This window comes from Asterias rubens (assembly GCF_902459465.1).
Source record: "Asterias rubens chromosome 8 unlocalized genomic scaffold, eAstRub1.3 super_scaffold_89, whole genome shotgun sequence".
Lineage (NCBI taxonomy): Eukaryota > Metazoa > Echinodermata > Asteroidea > Forcipulatida > Asteriidae > Asterias > Asterias rubens.
Genome location: NW_022985693.1, coordinates 1,487,131 through 1,508,773, shown reverse-complemented (window position 1 = coordinate 1,508,773; position 21,643 = coordinate 1,487,131). Strand labels below are relative to the sequence as shown.

The following is a 21,643-nucleotide window of genomic DNA, read 5'->3' as shown; positions in this document are numbered from 1 at the left end:
ATGGTACCTCTCAACCAATCACAGTACAAAATGCATTTGTATAGTGTTAAAATTCTGAGCACCATCGAAAACGGCGTTCCGAACAACGTATGGTACCTTTTACAGTGAGCGTGGTATGTCTATCTAATTGAAAAGGGTTACAAACAACACACTCAAAACTGTTGATGGTTGTTTATTTTTTTTAAAGAGCGCCAGTGTGTACCGCCTGAGCTATTTTGCTGGCGATCATAGCATTTTTCAGGGATTCAGCAAACAGCAGTTAGATCAGATCTTACTGCAGAAATTGGTAAGTTTTCGTGTATCTTTATTCCTGTCATTTCTACTTCCATACAGCCTGCATTTTCAGTCATTCAACACACCGGACAATAATGCCGTACTGACAATCAATGACAGCAGGCTACTTACTAATACTAGTCAGTAGCAGGTTGGTTAATAATAATATTAATTAAAAAAATACAATCATATTCATTTACAAATGCAATAATGTTTATTAAATAAAGATTATTGTATTTGTAAATGAATATGATTGCTTTTTGGTGGTATGTAAATGTCTATCTGAACATGGATGTGCAGGCGAGGGGGGTAGAGGGAGGATGGATGGAGGTATATTATTTTTATTAGCCCAGGTTGGACTCCTCCGACTCTGTTGCAGGCAACGCGACGGAGTCCAGGGTATAAAGGTCCCGTACCATTGCGAAAAAGATAAAGAAAATTGTAGTAAAATTTGTGTTCGCATTGTAAAGAACCTTTATACACAGGATGTCAGTGCAGTGGCACTGACTGACGTCCTACCTACCAGGGCTAGATGGAGGTAGTGCGTTCTTTATATCTGTCTCGAAACCAGTTAGCTCACCCCACCCCCCCCCCCCTTCCTGGCCCCAGAAAGTTGCCCCCTGCAAAGTCCCCCCCCCAGCAAGCTCGCCCCCTCTACTGGCCAGCTGTCCTGTCCAACATGCCCTAAACCTTTTAGTAAAAGGCTTTGTAGTTACAAAGTCGCCCCGCCTTACTGTAGTACTACAGTAGTACTAGGTAATAGGTTCATAAGGCTCTGCTATCGTCTACAGCATTCCAGATGAATGGATACGTGCACGATTGATGGGGTATCAATATTTGGAAAAGTTTTCGTATGGCGCAAACTCTTCTAAACATGAGTGAAAAAGTTATCCCAATATTTTCCTGAACTCACTTGGTTAAAAGTTGATGTATCCTTTTCCTACTACCTAGTACAACCCCCCTAATTAATAACTGGCACTGCACATGTCTCATATTGTATAGAATGGAGGAGTGCAACCCTACATGGGCAGATTCATCTTGGTCTGTGAATGTGACTGTTGTTAATAAGAATTAGATTCAATCAGTTTTTGCATTGTTACTAAAATATTTTTAATAATTTTTAATTTGGGGCTTACTCTCTTAATTATAAGTCTTACTCATAAAACATGGAGGGGTGCTTAGACCCACTGGTTGTACTCCTAACAACAGTTTGACACACCATGCAAACTAGTCTCTGAATCCCCAAACTGCACACATTCTAAAATGGAAAGAAAGTTTCCTTAAAAAAATGGAATATTATTACAAAAGAAAAATTGTTTTCCCGTCATTGTGCAGATTATCCAGCACACTTCAAACCGCTAGAAAACCAAAACACTATTTTATTTAATCAGGATAAAAACTTGGATAAATTTTCAGAAACTATTTTTGACCTTATTTCACTTTTTTTATTGTATTATTTCACTTGAAAATAACTGTTGAATTGCTGAAAAATTATTAGTGACAACAATAATACTCATACGATTCTTCAAAATGATGTAGGCCCTACATTTCTCATATTTAAAGCACTTCAAAAAATTTGGCGTTGAGGTTTACATCACAGTATTATTTATAAAGTTATTTAACCTAGAGTGACAGTGTGGCTAGAATGGACAATACTTTTACTAATATTAGTGTATCTAAATTTCATAGAATTTAGAAACTTCCTCTCTAAATGATATTTGTGATTGAAAACAAAAGTGACTGTGCATGCACACCTAAAATATGTGACCACTGTATTTAGAGAATGATCATTTGAACTGCAAATTCAAGGTTTTCATCAGTTTATGAACTGAAACTGAAATTGCCTCGTTAAAAGGTGGGTCAGGTGGTATCGGATTGAAAACCCAGAATAATTAGGAAACCCAGGATAATAAGTAAAAATGTGGCAGTCTGACTAAACGTAGCTCAACATACCTTGCAGGGAAAATACTGAATGTTGGAGTGCTATGAGTGTCACTGAGTGATGGTTTAGAGTGCTATATTAACATCATAACAATGATAAGCATACAAAATATAGCTGAGTAGGAAAAAAGTCCTGCAGTATTGTTTCAATTCAAAAACCTCTTTAAAAAACAGCAAATTATATATTAAAAAAGGTAGAAGTATTTTACAGTGTTTTTACACAGTTTATTTTGCATTAATTTATGCATTCAAAAGATAATCTAAACATTGGGAAATAAAATTGTTTTGATTAAAATTATAATTTAAATTAGGAAATAAATGCTTGTAAGAAAGTTAAATTTATATATGAATTTATGTATTTTGTATACCATTTTTTTGAGAAGCTTCCACATTTCCCTTGGGAAAATGTTTAATAAAACACTGAAGCAAAGTAATTATCTCAACACATTACAAATCTTTACTGAATAATGTTGTAATGCTAGCAATTGTGACAATACGTCCTGGTTGTGTAATAAAGTTCTTACAACCAAAAGGCCCCTATGCCTGAAATAATAGAAAATCAGTTGAAGTAAAATTCTCCATAAATCACCCGAGGGAACTGTTTATGATTTCCTATACTTCTTCACAATTTTGTATTCTGCATAATCACTTTCTTGATCTTGATTTTGCAAGAAGATACACACTGTATTCCGTCTTATCTCCCGGGCTCAGGTGTGTTTCATTTTCCTTATTTTGCTGTCAATGACCAAATCATTTCTGACGTATACATTCAACCATAAAACCTACTGCAATTGCTAACTAGTAAAGGGCTGCTGATCAAAGTTCATTTCTGGATGCATTTTTAATATCATGACAATGTCTTGGGCTGAAATGATTGATCAGCTGTTTTACTTGTCTGTCACTATCGATGCAGAGAGGTCATTTGCATTGTGTTCTTATAAACCTTTATGCCACAATAATGCAAATTATGCAATGCCCATTCAAAATATAATAATACATCCTATCAGACCTGTGTACTTCGTTTTTGAAAGGGCAAGGACACCAAGGGCACCCTATGAGGAAATTGTCAATTTCTTTTGGAGAATTTCAAAGGCACCAAGGCAAAATAAACATTCCTTGCAAATTTCTAATCCATTATTCTTTTTAAATAATTACATGCATAGCAAATAACTTTCATGCATGCCCAGTTTTCATTTCATAGATGCAAATGTTCTGTAATCTACAGCCCTAATTAAATAATATTGGTTTATTTTGTCTTGTTTACCCTTTACAGAAGTACGTCACTTCATGGATGAGTGCATTGGTAGCTTGTACTATGATGTCTACCTGTTTCTCCTCCATTCTTCTGTATTGTATACATGTAGCTAAACCACTTCGAACCAAACGCACATCTTAGTCTCAACATCATGGGTGCATAGACTTTGAAATTAGCAATCAGCACCCAACCTTACGGACACTGCATGTTACCAAACAATGATTAGGAATTGTTTGATCATAGTCTGAAGAACAATTGTCATATTTTTGTTCATCTTCATAATCAAAATTGCTGAACAGCTATGTGGTGGCGAGAGACTCAATCAAAAGGTGATAATACAAATGATGGATCATCATTGCTGCCTGTGTCATCTGAGGATTTCTTCAGAATGTGTTTCTCTCCAGGAATAATAATGGTTTCAAGTGCGCCCTGAGAACGTTTTATCTTGAATTTGGGCCCAAAACACAAAAAAGGAAACTTTGAACGCCTTGTCTGTACCTTTGAACTAATTGACAATGAAGCAAGTGGGATTGTTATCGGCAGGGTGCCAGCCCTGGAATAGTGATGTAGTGGCTGCAAGTGGAGATAGATATGCATATTGTGCAACTCTTGCAATTTATGTTTATCAGGTAAGTGCAATTATTGGATGTGTGACGTTATTTCTACTAATTTTGAACTTTTACGCCTTGCTGCCAGCAAGCCGAAGGCGTATAAAGTGTTTCCCTTGTCCTTGAATGCAGTTCAATGCTTTTGTGTGTTCAATCATTGTCCGAGCAAACTCCAAACTCAAATATCAAGTCAAAACAAACGCAAATGTTTTGTTTTGTTTTTATAAAGATTTGTTTTAATTACAACATTTTGCCTTTAACATTTTTTAAACACAAGTAGTATTTTTTAAAACCTACTACTTTAGTCGGAGCATACATGTACAATTTTCATCAATTTATATATAACTAAGTCACTTAGTCAGCTGCCTGAGATATCATGCAACAAACAAAATAGCGGGCTAATACGTTTTTCATGAATCTACAGGATAATGAAGTGTATTGATGGAAGTCAGTATACAAAAGGTTTACATTGAACCAAAAGGGGTCAGGGCCAGATGAGTGCTTGAATAGACGATGTATGCTGTATATTTACAGTTGCTAAGAGACAACCAATGCCCTGCTCACAACTATTAGAAATGTGTGTTGATAATTAGGGGTGGCCAAGAGTCCCAGGTGTATGAGAAAATTACTTATTGATCCATCAGTTGAAGTATAAACCAAAATACAAAGAAACACACCGAATGTAAATATAAGACAGCATGTAGGCATTGAATGGTAGCAGGCCACATTGACCATGCATGAATGCAAACGGTGCTCATTATTGCACTGATTTATTGACAAACTACATTTTCATATCCCAAATGTACTTGCTCACTACACAGTTGTTTCTGCGTATGTTAATTTGTACATGTAACTCTGTACAATATGTAACAGTGAACTACATTGCATTTTATGTCATGTTTTGTTAACGTCCTTCAGGGTACAATGGCTCCTTTTATGACTAAATGGCTTTTTTATGATTGGGGATAATGGATATACATGTGATTATAGCTCTAATGAATATTATATTAATTCTGTCTTACTGTAATATTTACACTGTAAAAGGATACACAACACTTATTGGTATAATGTTCCGCTTACTTGGAATTTTTTTACTGTACATATAATTAAGGGAAGGACAAATCAATAACGATATGATCTTACTGAACAACTGTGTGATGAAGTATAATAATTACAACCTAAATATTGATTTTTTTCTTTCTAATTAAACACTCTATATGGATACAGTGTTTTAGCGCCTTTCTATTTAATGCAACATTTATTTGAAGCAGTTAGCACATAATTTGTTTACAATTTTGTTTGTATTTATTTCCAGCTCGACCGAAAACTGAATGAGTTTAAACTGTATGCCATCATGTCAGAACACAAGAAAACAGTTACATCTATCATGTGGCATCCACGCAAACCTGATGTATTTGCCAGTGGGGGTTGTGACTACCGATTGTTCCTATGGGACGTTGCTCAACAGTGTGTTCTCTCAATGATTGAATGCACCAAGTTCATTCCTTTATGTATAGACTGGTGCCTGCTAGAGAAGGATTCACTGACCTATATTAAAGGCAGGGGACCACTCATGATGTGGCATTTTACGCAAGGGAAAGAGGTGTCGCCTCACAAAGAGGCCCAGGGATTTTCTTCAGATATCCACAAGTTTCGTTGGCACCACAAGAAAGTTGAAAAGGTTGTGTTTGGTCATGCAGACGGAAGTCTGTCATTCTTCAACGCAGGTACACAAAAATTAACATGAAGAATATTAAAAGAAGGTTATTGGTCAAACTCCAAGCTTTTTTGAGTTTCGATAATAATGCAAACAAAGATTACAAGTTTCCATTAGCCTCACCTAAAGCCGCTTTGATCTCAATATAACCCTTTTCACACCAGTGAATATAACTCTATTCCTTGAGGCAACCCCTGCTCCTGTAATACCCTGGTGTATTCTTGAAACGTGGGACCAGAACCCCCTGGAATTGGAACACAGTGTGAAAGTGCGTCAGCGCAACCATGGGATATAACAAATCCCAGGGGCCTTCCCTGGGGTGTATTCCACAGGTTTATAACAAATCCCAGGGGCCTCCCCAGGGCTGTATTTTAAGGGTATAAGAAGTACAGTGTGAAAAGAGCTGATTATTTGTAAGCAAGGTGATTGTTGTCTGAATAAAGTTAATACAATTAATTTTATCAACTACCAGGTAATAAGTCCTACAAGCATGTCTTGAGACCGGACTCTACTGATGGTTCAGATGAGGATGACCCTGTGATTGATCTTGAGTGGGATCATCTATCAGATGATTATCTTCTCATTGCCAATCTAAGATGTGGTGTACGAATGGTTGATAGTGAGTCTCGCATGTGCTTCATGAAGTTTGAGATGCCTAATGCAATTGCTGCAGTCAAGACATTGGCCTGGGTACCATCGGCACCTGGAATGTTTGTTACTGGAGGTGAGTGTTAAGCGTGACTTGAATCTGTTTGTCAAAGTGGGTCATCTCTAGGCAGTGTTGTAGTCCAGTCGCCTGTGTTGAGTCCGAGTAAGGCTGATACTTCAGGGAGGCAATGAAGGCAATTGTCTCTGTGCCTCCATGCCCCCTGGTCATTGCTTTGATGCCCTTAAAATGCTCCAGTAGAAATTGACAACTGTAGGGTGCCCTTTATCAAGGAGAAAATGTTCTGGCATATATAGGCTTGCCGAGTCTCGGGTCACTTGTGTCCAGTTAGATCCCAAGTCATTTTGGCAGAGTCATGATTCACTTGTTTAAATCACTTAATAGATAGAATACTTTTTCACTTTAGTTCACTTTATAGATGACTGGATCACATTTGATTGCAAAACAAATGTCGTAACACAAGAATTGTGTTTTTTGTGGGTTTTTATTTTTGTGTTGATGGACATCACTTCAAGCTTTCATTTAGTTTGCAACAAACAGTATAATGTGTATAGATCTTGTTATTCCAATCAGATTCTAATGGTGGAGTGCTCAGACTATGGAGTGTCTCTAAATCCACACCAATCCAAAGCCTTAGCCTCAAGAAGATGGGGTTCCATTCTCTCAAAGTCTTCAGTACATCTCTCAATATGACCCCAAACAGTTCGGATGTTCCCCTCCACAGAGATATCTCCTCTACAAGCCAAGCATCCCCGACACCGAGTGCTACCACCCTAAATTCATATGCATTACCACCAGGTCATGCAGTTTGCACTTTCCTCGATGGGGGAGTGGGACTGTACGATTTCGGGAAGAGGAGATGGGATTTCCTAAGGGAGTTGGTAAGAAAATATCTGATTTAACAGTGATGTAATTAGCAGTTAGTGTTTTAGCACATGGTTCAGTGTAAACAATAATATTTGCTAAAATATTGTAAAAAATTCTTAAAATCACAACAGTTTGAGTGAAAATTTGTGTGTACAATTCTTCTCCACAGGGTCATGTTGAGACAATATTTGATTGTAAGTTCAAACCAGATGATCCTGATTTGATTGCCACAGCTTCATTTGATGGCACCATGAAGGTATGGGACATTAATACACTCACTGCTGTCAAGACATCACCGGGAAATGAAGGCATTCTCTATTCACTGTCTTGGGCACCAGGTAAGATCAGAGACCAAACTGATTACGTTTAGAGACCATTCATTTCTGTATGATCATCACCATACATGTCCAACTATTGCTTGGTAGCAGGGGCCTGTCATATTGTTGTTTTTGAAGAGTTTGCATGTTCTTTATTTTTACAGCTGACCTGAACTGCATCGTAGCTGGATCCTCTAAAAATGGCGTCTTTATTTGGGATCTGTCCAAGGGCTGTATCTTGAAGAGATTTATGGAGGTTTGTTATGATTCCAAATTATATGAATTTGAATAATGTTAATGTCTAGTTCTTACAATACTGTACTAATGGCATTTAGCTAGTACTGGTAATTGGGCCTAAAACATTCCTTTCATCTTACTCGGTATACAGCCCAGGCTGCCGTAGCGCTCCAAAAGCTTTGCCATACACAATATCAACCACTACCCTTGCAGGACCCCTGGGTGAAGAGAAGCAATTATAGAGGCATCTTGCTCCAGGACTCAAGTGTCATGACTGGGATTAGAACCCACACCCAAATTTCTTAACCACCAGAACTTGAATCCGGTGCTATCAACCACTTGGCCTTGACACCATGTACACATTGTAGCCAAGGCTCTCGTGTAAATACTTGTACTTATCAACTTTTGTGGTTATTTGCAGCATGGAAAGAACAGTGTTTATTCTGTGGCTTGGAATCAGAAAGATCCAAAGAGAATAGCCTCATGTGGAGGGGACTGCTATTGGTAAGTTTGCATAACATTCAGGTCTGATGGGCTTACTCAAGAGATTAAAGCTGCAAGTTTTGTCATACTGCTATTATGCTTTTCACTATTTAATGTTGAAGTTTCATTTGGCCTTGTATATTTTAACCTACATCATAAAGAATTTTTGTTGTGGTAATGTTGCAAACAAACAAGTTAATAGCAGATTCTTTCTCGAAGGTTCTTTGCTTAGGGTCAAACTTCAGGCCATTAACTATTGTGTTTTTTTGGGTCAGTAAGCGGTTTACAAATGCTAATTCTATTTTCTTATTTAGTAATCTTCTTATTTGTGTATCTGTGTGTAGTATTGTACGAGAGGCAGATGGGAAGTTGCTACAAAAATACAAGCATCCTGCTGCTGTGTTTGGTTGTGATTGGAGCCCTAACAACAAGTAAGTACGCGTACTAGTTTGAACTTACGACCCTCACAAGTCCAATGCATTGGACTAAAGTCTAACCATGTAACTTTGTGTACAGTGGAAGACGTACCAACTGAGCTGCTATAGCCAAAAGAAAATGGTGATGTTGTAGTCTTGGTAGAGACTCATTGCATGTGAGATGATGTCATTTTATTATTACATGCATAAACTAGTTAATGGCCTGACGTTATTACATGTACAAAACTCTCCAATTGAAACACATAACTCATTCAAATTGGTTGCTTGTAATTATAAGAACTATTAATTGTTATCTCTCTCTTCTCTTTCCTTCAGAGACATGATTGCTACTGGCTGTGACGATGGTAAAGTCAGAGTGTTCTATGTTGCCACAGCAACAGAACAACCCTTGAAAGCTTTTCTGGGGCACACAGCCAAAGTATTCAATGTGAAGTGGTCCCCACTGCGGGAGGGTATTCTGTGCAGTGGATCAGATGACAGGTACCAGACTATTTTCTAGGTTATTTTGCGGTACCACTTATTGTCTAATTATGTTCAAATTGACAGACATATGGGAGTTATTTTGTACACTTATGCGCTTTTTGTTTTGTTACCTTCATTCTTTTGTACTGATAAACTCTCATATTGAGTTATTTTCCCAAAGTATGGAATGAACACCATATTTGTACCAATTGTCATAACTTGTCATAACTTTTCAATTATATAAAAATAGCACTCCACACTAATGACGACACTTTTGCTCAAAATGTCCGACTGTCAGATGAGTACCAGCATAGATAGATAGATAGATTCCATCAGTGATATCAGACATGTAGAAACTATTATCAATGTACTTAATGTTGAATTAGACAAAGTATCAATTTGGCTCCAGGCTAAAAGACTGTCACTCAACTCGAAGAAATGTACATTTATGGCTTTTTCAAAAAGTAAAAAGAAATTGAAGTTACGTAATTGTCAAGTTAAAATTAATAATGAGCCCATACAGCGAGTGACTAATACAAAATTTCTTTGGGTTTATATTGACGAATGTCTTTCTTGGAACATCCATATCAAAGAATTAGAAAACAAAATATCAAAAAATATTGGTATCATGAGTAGATTGAAGTATACACTCCCATCGAGCATTCTGCGTACTTTATATTGTTCACTTATTCTTTCATACCTCTCTTATTGTAACATTATCTGGGCCAATACATACAAGTCAAATCTGGATAAGTTGATTAAACTTCAAAAAAAGGCTATTCGCATTGTATGCAAGGCCCCCTTTCTCGAGCACACCACTCCCTTGTTTAAGAAACATAAGCTATTGTCTCTTATGAATATAAATGTATTTCAGCAAGATGTTTTTATGTATAAGTTTGTAAACAACCAACTTCCTAAATCATTACTCAATTTTTTTCTGTTTTTAACAGCACTGTACATGATTACAATACTAGGTCGTCAGCTAAATTGCATGTTCCCCTATTAGATCAACTCTTTCCCAACACACAATTTCTTTCACTGGACCAAAAAACTGGAATAATCTTCTACCACCAATTGCTAATTGCCCCTCAATTAGCTCGTTTAAATACCGACTGAAAACGTTTTTACTAAATTCCCAACATAATTGATCGATTTGCTTATACTGGTAGTTGGCTTAGCCGTTACTTACTTACCTACCTATACTTACTCGTCTATGTTTTCTAATTTGTATTGTTTGTTTAATTGCTGTCCCTTTGTTTATTTCACATACATGTTCTGCTTCATAGTTATATTTACATTGTTTAACCATGGTTAAACCTTTGTGCAGTTATCTACCATAGTGGTATGTATTTATTTATTTGTCTATTTAGTGCTGTTTTCCTGTTTTGTTCTGTAATCTTGTAACGGGCACGTCCGCCACAAGCCTCGGCTTTTAGGATGATGCCTCCTTGTGATGTGAATGTGGAAATAAATGTTTTATTGATTGATTGATTAATCACTTATGTGCGATCACCGTATCATTAACGTGCCGCACTGCACTTAGGGTAGCAAAGAGCGTAAACCTGGACACGTACGTTTGTTAGTGAGTTTTCGGATTTTTGTCTGAGATCCGGATGCATTAGTGCGGAGTGCTATTGTTTAATGTTGAAGATTGTAAAGCAGCGCACTAAGTTTTACTTTATAACTTTCCATATTCTTCAGAACAATCAGAGTGTGGGACTACACTCAAGACAGCTGTGTTATAGTATTAGCTGGCCATGGAGCACCAATCCGAGGCCTACTGTGGAACCCAGAGATACCATACTTACTCATATCAGGCAGTTGGGATTACACCATTAGAGTCTGGGATACAAGGTTGGTAGTGGCTCTGCATTTTGTGACTCTTTGATCAATTCTTTACCTTTGAATTATTCTGATGTTAAAGATTTTGATACTTGGTACTTGGTAGGTTTTCCTCCTGAAACTTCCGGAGAGAACTGACAATCTGTGGATTGCTTACTAGTTAAAATACAGCGGTATATTTTGAAAACTATACAGGACAGAAAATAATCAACAATCGGGATCCGCTGGAAACTGGAAAATATGGATGGGATCGACAATGCCGAAACGGAAAAAAGATGGACAAGTGTACGATTTCACAAAGCACTAAGATTCGTCTTAACTTAGGATGGGTTGTTTGCCACAGTGATTTGTACTGTGACCCTGCCCAGCCACTTTAGCCCTCCCCTGTACACAACGCTACACTTGCAGCATTTTTACGTCGAGCTTTCTAGCGGGGTTGCCGCGCGAAGCGCGGCATCCCGCTCGTCTTGTATAATGTTGTTAATTAGCCTAACTCAACTACGACATGAGTGTGGAAAAACCTTTGTATGTTGCATTAATTTAAGTAAAGTTATATTCGTCGGCAATGTGCTATCAAAGTGGTTGTGTTTAATTTTACCATTGTGACGTTAGAGATTTAATTTTGTTCATAAGGGATGGAGCCTGCATTGACAAGGTCCAAGACCACGGAGCAGATGTTTATGGGTTGACATCTCACCCTAACCGTCCCTTCATTTTGGCTTCTTGCTCGCGAGATTCAACTCTTAGGATATGGTCTCTGTGTCCCCTTGTGACTAAGATGCAGCTGAGCATCATTGCAAAGAGACCTTGGGCTGAGATTGTTGGTACTGTAGGTAGGTGCTAGGAAATAGTCATGTTATAATAGAGGGCTTGAGGAAACAAGCACCAAAAGTTCAGAGTGAAATATTGAACGATATTTTTACTTTCTCTCAGATGGAGCTGTTGTTTTAAATTCTCATCAATACAAAGGTCATATTATGATGAGTAATGACCCTGCACAAACTGTTCCTCACAGTGCAAGAAGGTTATGATGCAACTGGGCATCAGTGGAAAATATCGTTCATGCTTAGTTGATTTTTACCCAGTTTTATAAAGAATAAAATAAGTAAAACTAAATATCTTTGTTTAAAACTCAAAAGATGTTAAAGCACTAATCCAATGGAGTGAGATACAACATTGTGTGTTTACAAGTGTACAACCTTTTGACCAAACTATACCTACCAATGCAAAGTGACTCGCGAGATGAACTCCTTGAAGCTGATTTCAGAGATCTGACATAAAATCTCTATTTGATTGTACAGAGCATTCCATGGCAATGAGCACATCTACGGTCATGGCTGGTCGTGTGTCACGTGAACTGAAACAGAAGTTGGAACAATACAAAGGGGATTTAGATCATAGTGTTGCCTTAAGATGGTTTTCCCACCTCTTCTCAGTAAGTTTTCCTTCTTTTTATTTAGTTCAGTTTAAGCCAATGCCTGTATGAGCGAGATCAGTGTTTATATCCCCCTATGTGGGAGTTTGCTGAGTTCCCTTGACGGGAAACTCATCTAAACAACAAACAAACAAACCAGTATGGTTGCATGTAGGATTTGTATAACTAAGTATAACTAAGAGAGGTTTTCGTGAACACCATGTGAATATTTCTTTTGAGTAGTGTTGGTTCTGAAAATAATCGGTGGTTAACGACTCAAAGTTGTGATCAGTATGCTCTGATCATCTTCGGGAAAATGCTGGATGCTGCTTAAGTACTAGGCTTGGTTATAGTATGGTTATGGTGAAGTTGCAAAGAAAAGGGAGTTTGTTTCTATTCAATTGAACGCCTTAATGCAATAGATTATCCATAGTGTACCCGTTTGCTTTTATAGCCACCTGGTGGATCCAAGATTCTGTGGGAGTTAGTATCTGTACTGAATGGTCAAGATGATAGTCTGCTAGCAGAAGACTACAGCAAGGGCATCCTGCATGCTAAACATCTTGTCAAGTTCAAAGCCGTAAGTTTGTGATATTTTATGCATTTCCCTCTAGATGTGTGTATGCTTTTCACATATTTTGATTAAATTCTATGGTTAAAGAGCTTTTCACTTTATTACACCTTCGTTATTGGAATGTTTTATAGACTTTTAAGGACTAATTTTTTCATTTCATTGTTTTATGTTGTGTCTTGCGCATAGAGGCTTTAGCTTTATGCACTATAGAAATGTCACATATTATTATTGATATTATTTCTTTGACACATTTGACCTCAGAGCAGATATACAAAATGGCAACTGTGTAAAGTTTATTAACTTGCATATCAAAAGTTTTTGTATTTGTTTTGATGTGTGATTTGTAGTCAGAAGCTCAAGAGTTAGAGATGGTGAAAATGGTAAGAAACACATCGGGGACTGGTGCTAAGGTTAAAGAAGAGAAGCTTAGAGAGGCTGCTAGTATTCACATACGTCTTGGTCAAGTCCAGAGATATTGTGAGCTTATGGTTGAAATACATGAGGTGAGAATTTGGGACAATCATAAGCACTTATAATAGAATTAATAAAAAATTAAACCACATATTTAAACTGAGATATTGACTAACAGGGAGACCGCCAACATGTGGCTGGATAGCTCAGTTGGTAGAGCGCTGGTTCGTTTTTTAAATTTTTTTATAAATTTTTTTTTATGCAAGTCGCCTGACACACAAGGCCTGAAGGCTACTTCAAGGTGTGGGCTACAATTATTTTTTTCAGAGGCCGTTGCCACCTACTCCTAGGGCTGAAACAGATTTAACCCTTTACAGTCCATACGTTAATCCGGAGCTCGCTGGTTCAAGTCCCACATTTTTAAACTCATCAAAACATTGTTTCTTTATTCTGTAGTGGGAAAAAGCATTATCTGTCGCTCCTGCTGTGTCTATGGAATACTGGAGAAAGCTCTCTGAAAGGTAAGAGTATTACATTATTATAATTAAAATATACACATGAAATTATTAGGTCCAGAGTTCAAGGGCACAAAGAAATAAAACACATTGAAAGACAAATTGTCAGTATCACCAAAGTGATTTGTATTGTGTCATCACACTTTACTTGGCAACTTCGATTGATTTGCAGTTAAGATCAGTCTTAGCTCTTTGTGAAATCGGCCTCTGGATGTTTTTCTTTGTCAAGTGTAAATCATGCTAGGACCTTTGTTTGCATTTGTCCTTATAAATATCTTAAAATGCCTGCTTGTTCTTTGTTTCTGTTTTAAGATATGCTGATTATCTCGCTTCTGAAAGTAGCAATGATTGTGTGCCTTATTATATTGCCACTGGAAACATCCAGCAACTCACCAAATACTTCAACCGTCACAACCAACTCAAAGATGCCATGCTAGTTGCACAAGTCGCATGTGAGAACGGTATCTCAACTACTGAGCATGCTCAGCACAGTATACCAAGTGAAGATCAAAATGGCATACAGGAACCTTCTGAAGACAACATTAGACTCTTGAATGATATCAGCTGTACTCTGGCAGAGAGATATTTCCAAGATGGCTGCCCAATCATGGCAGCATGTTGTCATCTTGCAGTGGGAAATACAAGGGTAAGCGGCAACAGAACCAAACACGATGACTAATCAGGGCCAAATGTCATGGCTCTGCTTACTGCAGAATTCTGCGCTTATTTTATTTATTTATTTATTTTCTATTTATACACGCTTGCGGTCACCATTCTCTGCTTGTTGGGCAAGCGTCAAATTTCTGTGCTAGCTGAGAATGCCCAGTAGCGTGGAGTACGCAAGCGCGCAAGCCAGAATTCCTAACACATAAAATAAGCTTGACGCAAGCGCAGAATTCCCTGCTTCTGCCCAGACCAGTTTTTTTTTTAAAGAAATTTTTAGAAATTTTATTTTTGATTTATTTGTGTCTCCCTTTTTTGTTTCCTTAGTGTGCCTTGTCTAAACTCATTAGAGGTCATGAGTTGGAGTTAGCCATCAGTATTGGAAGGGCAATAGAGGGCACCAAACATCCTGACCTGATTGCCATGGCAACAAACTTTCTTGCTCTGAGATGTGCCAAATTAGGCAAATGGTAAAGTATGCTTTTCTTAAAACAAAACTTCTGTGTTTAAAATGTAACTCCCTGGAGTGATTGTTTCTGTCCTGACCGATTGCTCCAATTAAACATTGGTCATATGTAAGTAGAAACTATAAATAAATAGTAAACTTGCGAGTACAACCATGTGTTAATCTCTTTTGTTCGAGTGTTGGCTCTGAAAAGAGCTGCAGCTGATTTCACGAAACTTTACGCAACTTATTGGTCATATAATTACATCAAATGTGCGCCATCTCTGTTCCTCTTTGTATATGCAGGGACCTTGGGATTGATTTACTCTTTACATTGCCGGACGGTGAAGACTCGATGGTGAAGATGTGTGCACAATGTGTATCGAGTAGCGCTGAAATAGATTATCTCCATCAGAAGGTATGGGGGTGGCTTTAAGTGTTACTCAAGCACTGGTTTTGTGGCTTTATCAATGCTTTCCTAAAAAATACAGAATCGTTGCATGAGTTTTAATCTTTCCCTGTCTTATTCTGATAAATTTCATTTTCCCTTTTTGCTGAAATTATTCCCTCTTTATACAGTTATAAAATCAACAATATTGCTGGACCATTTCCTAAGCTTGGGCGGTATCACGATATTATGGAATATCGCGATATTAATTTGAAAACGATTTCGATATCGGTTCGATTTGGTTTTAATCGAAATATCGATATATCGCGATATATTGCTTTAAATATCGATTAAATATCGCAATATCACAATGTATTTGCTAGCTGAGACATTTTGCACCCCATATGTTTGGAGTAAAACCAGAAGAATAGGTCATTAGAACACCTCTCTTATGCTTTGACTGTCTCTTCTACAACTTTCACTTGGAGTTTGAAGACTGATGATGTCAAATTTAATTAATCGCGATTATATCGAATATCGAGATATATTGTCGGCGATATATCGTGAATAAAATAAATTGATATCGCCCAAGCTTACCATTTCCATTCTTCCTTGCTTCTCTCAAAAAAATGTCATACACAATCATTTTTCTTTAACTCATTTTCCATTTTGAGTGACTGATTAACTATACATTAAGATCTATGCTTCCATCTAGGCTGCACTTCCTAACAGAGCTAAGTGTAAAGACAAAGCCCAGGAGTTGGAGAGCAATGGAGACGTTGAATGTGTGAAGTATTATCTCTTATCAACGACCCCAGAGAGGGCACTGGAGCTGGGACTTACCAAGATTACAGGTTGATAGGTTTTATATGAATAATAATAAACATACTAGGTTCTTATAGCGAAATTATCACACCCCTAGGGGCGTATCAAAGCGCTCAGTATTATTTCCTGCAAAATATATGGAGCCACGTATTCCTTTAGAGCTCCATGTAATGGTTTACACGGTGCTGTGGTGCAATATGCTGCCGATCAGACCAGGAACACTGGGGCAAGCCCCTTCTCTTTACAATAAGTGCACTGGGTTCTTTTACATGCATTACACAACACACAGAACCAATGGCTTTACTTCCCATCTGAAGGACACTGCAATGATGGTTAAGTGTCTTGCTAAAGAACACAAGTGTCACGACTCTCGAACCCAGAGAAACACCAGAGCTTGAGTCCGGTTCTCTTATCTGCTCGGCCACGACACTCCAGCAGACATGGATCTCAACCATTTATAAACAGTATGATTTTTCTGATATTTTATGATTATCATCATTGTAGGAATGATATACTTAATAGTGTTTTTCTTCCTTTGACTTTCAAGATAAAATGTGTGAAAGAAATTGGACATTGCAAGAAGTGTTGCCAATGATCAAGCTACTGACTAGTATACGAAATGATGTCTTGATGCAACAGAGTCTTACAAAGTAAGTGCAGTCTCATGTCATTAGTTTGAATAAATACATTACAGATTTATAAATAATCTATAGGTGTGTAGCAACATACTGAGGTCTCTTTGGATTCCGTATGTAACACTGAAGGATAGTAGATTTTTGACAACCTTTAAAAACTAGTTTTAAATTTAATACATAAACATGTATGGTGCGTTTCAGGGAGAGGACTGAGCTATTGATATTGAGTTTTTATCTTGGTGGACTACTGGCTATACGGAGAGGATATAACAGCATTGTCATACCACTCTTGCAACAATCTATGTAAGTTAAGACAATGTTATTTAAAAGAATCCCAACTCAATCTTTCAGACCTACGGGCTGGGATCTTCATAAGAGGGCCTGGGTCTAACTCATTGCCTTAATACTGCCTGGGGCCGTAATGCCTCGTTCCTCCATAGCATCGGAGCTACCAGCTCAAGTTTGTGTCAGTGTGACAGCCTACAAACCATCAGCCATCATTCATGACTGCCCTGACGTCAGACTACCCTAGGGCGGACAGGGACTCAGAGACCTCGATGAGGATACCATGAAGTGGCTTGAAGTCACTAAACTACCAATTTACTTGCGTTCAATGTTCACCTTGGTCCAGAGATCAAACGAAAGAGAAAGAAGATATGTTTTTCGTTTTGTTTTTGTGTCACTTAATTGTTGTGTTTTACATTGGATATTTTTAGAGGAACTGCCTTGGTTTTTGTGTTTTAATTTAGTTACTTTATTCAAAGATATCTTGATTGTGATTTTGTAGGACTATGTTGATCCGGAAAGGACTAGATGCAGATATTTCAGTTCCACTCAGTGAAGAGCAGCTTAAGTTAGAGCAGAAGGCATGGCTGGCACACACGCAGTATGAAGAAGGGTAAGATTCCCATTCATTAACATATTCTCATGTGACCAAATAAATCTCAAGTAAAATTTTAAAACTGTTTGCCCTCAATTAGAGTACCGCAGCTATTTTCACGAAACGCTAGGATTAATCTCGAGTAAGAACGAATAACTTGTCCTAAATTAGGATGGGTTTGATGTGTCCTACATGTCTGCTATGGTTATGGAACTGAACTCATCCCAAGTCCTTAGATAGGAAGAGTTTGGTGAAATCGAAGGCTGGAGTCTTAAGTTGAATACATGTAAGAATGCTTTCACATGCCTTGTTTTCTTGCCTTGTAATACACCGCTGAGAATTTAGTAATGAGACTGATGGTAAGCAAGTATTGAGATCCATGTCTGTGGCAACAGCAAGTATCCATGTCAAAACAAGTTGCATCAGCATTACATGAGTTTGTAATTTTATTCATTTTGGAATCAAAAGTTAATTTACAAATAGTCTATATTGTTTTTGCCTTCAAGAAAGACTCTGCTAGGGTCAAAACATCAGACCATTAACTATTTTTTTTTGCATTTATACTCTGGGTCCTTTTGGTTGGAAAGTTGTTTGCAATAGCTAATTCTATTTTCTCTATTATTTTCCAAACAGAAAGAATTTGTCAGACAGCAAACCCATCAATGAATCTCTTGGGTCTGTATATAACACTTTGATACAGAGAGTTGGATCAGAAGACACTAAGCTAGAATGTGGTATTGATGTGGTTGCCGGGTCGCAGTTACCGAGCCACTCTGATGTTCATTTATCTCTGCTAACTGGCTCCAGGATTCAGGTAGGTGCTTAAAATCAAACAATCAAACTTAAAACAATATGATAACATACAGAATGAATAGAGCTCTAGCCGATAACCTGATTTGTAACACACTGTCAATTTACATATGTATAAGTCAACGCAAGTTGTTAGTTTACATCTAAAAACACCATATCTAGCGTGAGATTCTTCTGCTTTCGGGATCACGAATACTTTATGCTTTCACCATGAATGGTCGCAGTTTTATCTCGGCTAAGTACGCAATGACCTTGACTCAGCATGCAATGACTTTGGGGTCAACAAACTATAAGAACATTACCATTTGTGTAATGTTGTCTATGATTTGCTTTTCTTCAATAATTTGATATTTCAGGGTCCTGTATTTTTCTTGGAGGATGGAAAGTCAGTGATTGCTTTGAGTGATGCCCTGATGTGGGCTAAAGTAAACCGATTCTCACCACTAGCAACGGGTGCAACCATTAATCCGTACTAAAGAACAAAAGAACTAAACCCACTTAGGTAGGAGTTGAAACTTTGCATGGTTGGAATATTATTAGGTGAGGTTTGCCGTAACACCATGTGTTAATCGCTTTTGAGTAGACGTTGGTTCTGAACCAACACTACTCAATAGAGATTTCTACAGAGTGCTACCGCAAACCTCACCTAATTCTACTTTAGTACTCAGTAAGATTCATAAGTCTGGATGCAGAGGGACTTCTTGTCCATGAGCGGTGCAGGGGTGCGCATGTACAATGTGCAAGTAAAAACTCATCGCTGCTTACATGGTCTGCAGCCACCACTCCCATAAATACCACACTCCCCTAAATGCCTCACTCCCCTCAATGCCTTAATGTGAAGGGCACCTAACTAAACCCATCTAACAATCATGTCATGCATTACAGTCTTCTTGGAGTGATCAGGGTTTTTTAAAAGTCTATTTAATGGCTTTGATGTCTCTTCAAAATGGTTGAATCTTTCACAAACCGAAAACAGTCTAGCCCATTCAAAGACTTCACTCCTGTCCTGTATGATCTGTTTCTTGAAATCACTTATGACATAATAGTGTTTTTCTACTTGACCACTATGTCATTCAGTAAAGTGTACTTTATACTCGGATTTAAACTTCAAATTTAAGAAGTTCGTTGATGAACAAATGGCAATAAATATGTCATAATGGATCAAAATAAGTATAATTTGAACAAATGTAGCTTGATATCATTATATGTATTCACAGAGAAATGAAAATACAACAAGATGTAATTATTAATCGGGTTATATTAAATTTAATTCAAGAATATTTTTTGATAAAGAATTAAGTGTTGTTGTTATAAGTATTGACTGTGAAGTAATAACTATAGTATAGATATTTATATTCAAATTTCTTTTACAATCCGCCCACAAAATCTGTCTGGTTTTATTCATAAAGTTAATTGAAGTACGGGTAGAGTTAAGTACTTAATTAGATTTATTACATTGTGTAATAAAAGCCTTAGAAAGATGGAGGGCATTATGAAATTATATTGTGCACAACTATGCAGACCTATTGCCATCTTGTTGGTTGAGATAAAAGATGGCTTACTTGAACGAAGACGACAACATATGATCTTTGCTGAAAATAATTTTAAAAGGTTTTCAACCAATAAGGAAGTTGAATTCATATTAGATTAAACAGATTTCACTTGTGCCAAAAACAATTGATTTGAATACACTTCTCCGTCATCACTCATGTAACGTCATATGTGGTAGCACATCCCACACACGACCTCAAAGTCTTGTCATTTTGACACACGCAGTCATCGGCAGAAGTGTACACAAACAATTCAGAAGTGCACAGGTATCAAAATAACATTGAAATTATAACAAAATACATAATACGGTTAAATAGAATTCCTGTGATAACAATTCCGCTCAAGTAGCTGTTTTTATGCAGGTTTTCTTTATTTAAAAGGCGCCAAAATTACTATTTTCACACCTTTTTGGTTTTGTCTTAAGTTGTTAATGGTTTTAATTATAAATCAAATTATATATTTTCTGTGTTTTAGTTACTTTGTGCCATGTTAGATATTTTTCTTCGTAGTAAAACTACTGCACTAATGGAAAACATACATTTACATGTATTTGCTTCTTATATTTTATGATAAACACAAGGCAAAGCCTGCTGTATCTGGTTTAAATACCGTCCCAGTTTTTAACACCGCAGGCTAAGATCATTCTTGCTCTTAAAAATCATTTCAAATTCTCAAATTATTTTTTCATCTTAAGATTAATTGTGTAATTGTAAACAACGATCAAATGAAATAACCCCCATTTATCAATAAGTGTAAAATATGTAATTAGTTGTTTATATTCACTGTATATTTAATTCATTTTGTACCAGAATTAACCAAAAATGATTTTGTAAACAGAACAATAATAGGCTCTGCTTCTTAAAAGCTGTTTGAATTTTGAAAGCATAGAAAATAATTATGTAATTGAATGCAATAAATCAAGCCATTGGATTGTGTTAAGGTTTACCTTCCTGCACAATCCTTAATCTCACTAAAGGAAAAGGTCTGCAAGGTCATCTGCTAGAACAGTTGACCAAAGCAAAATTACAGGCCAGAAGCTTTTTGAGAGGGCAATTGCAACAATTTGTTTCGTCCCTGGTAAAGGGCACCAACGCAATAATCTGCACAACAGAGGCAATTGCCTACCCGAAGAATGACAAATTAGAAATCCAATTGGTTTCCTTTTGAACAAGTTACGTGTAGTTGTATTTTTGGAATGACAAATTTTTTTACCAATTTGCTTTTACTCTTTTTCTTCATTCATGGGTAAAGCACATCTTGCTCTTATAAGGATATTAAAAGATTGTGTCAAGAAAAATAATCAGCTCAATTTCTCAATTTCAAATATTTGGATTTTATGTTGTGGGGATCTTTAAGTGAATTGTGCTAATATTTAATATTTTAGATTGCATAGTGTTTCACTAGGCAGTCACCTAGGATTTTAAAA

The 21,643-nt window shown here is 37.1% G+C and overlaps 1 protein-coding gene across 1 annotated transcript; it reads left to right on the top strand.

Annotated features, from left to right (window-relative positions):
* Nucleotides 1-180: 180 nt before the first annotated feature.
* Nucleotides 181-21,568, top strand: LOC117305533 (WD repeat-containing protein 17-like). Its single transcript, XM_033790409.1, has 25 exons — nucleotides 181-286; nucleotides 3,488-4,098; nucleotides 5,393-5,804; nucleotides 6,267-6,518; nucleotides 7,035-7,342; nucleotides 7,498-7,666; nucleotides 7,810-7,901; nucleotides 8,304-8,386; nucleotides 8,710-8,796; nucleotides 9,118-9,282; nucleotides 10,966-11,118; nucleotides 11,740-11,939; nucleotides 12,408-12,541; nucleotides 12,975-13,100; nucleotides 13,442-13,597; nucleotides 13,962-14,026; nucleotides 14,333-14,666; nucleotides 15,011-15,153; nucleotides 15,435-15,546; nucleotides 16,232-16,370; nucleotides 16,889-16,991; nucleotides 17,178-17,279; nucleotides 17,764-17,874; nucleotides 18,490-18,670; nucleotides 19,023-21,568. Exons 2-25 carry the CDS (start codon nucleotides 3,985-3,987, stop codon nucleotides 19,140-19,142), a joined length of 3,861 nt encoding a protein of 1,286 aa, XP_033646300.1. The 5' UTR covers nucleotides 181-286; nucleotides 3,488-3,984; the 3' UTR covers nucleotides 19,143-21,568.
* Nucleotides 21,569-21,643: the final 75 nt, after the last annotated feature.

Coding starts and splice junctions, on each gene's coding strand:
- LOC117305533 (XM_033790409.1), top strand. CDS start 3,985: ATGAAGCAAGTGGGATTGTTATCGGCAGGGTGCCAGCCCTGGAATAGT. Junction 4,099..5,392: donor TTGCAATTTATGTTTATCAG/GTAAGTGCAATT, acceptor ATTTATTTCCAG/CTCGACCGAAAACTGAATGA. Junction 7,902..8,303: donor TCTTGAAGAGATTTATGGAG/GTTTGTTATGAT, acceptor GGTTATTTGCAG/CATGGAAAGAACAGTGTTTA.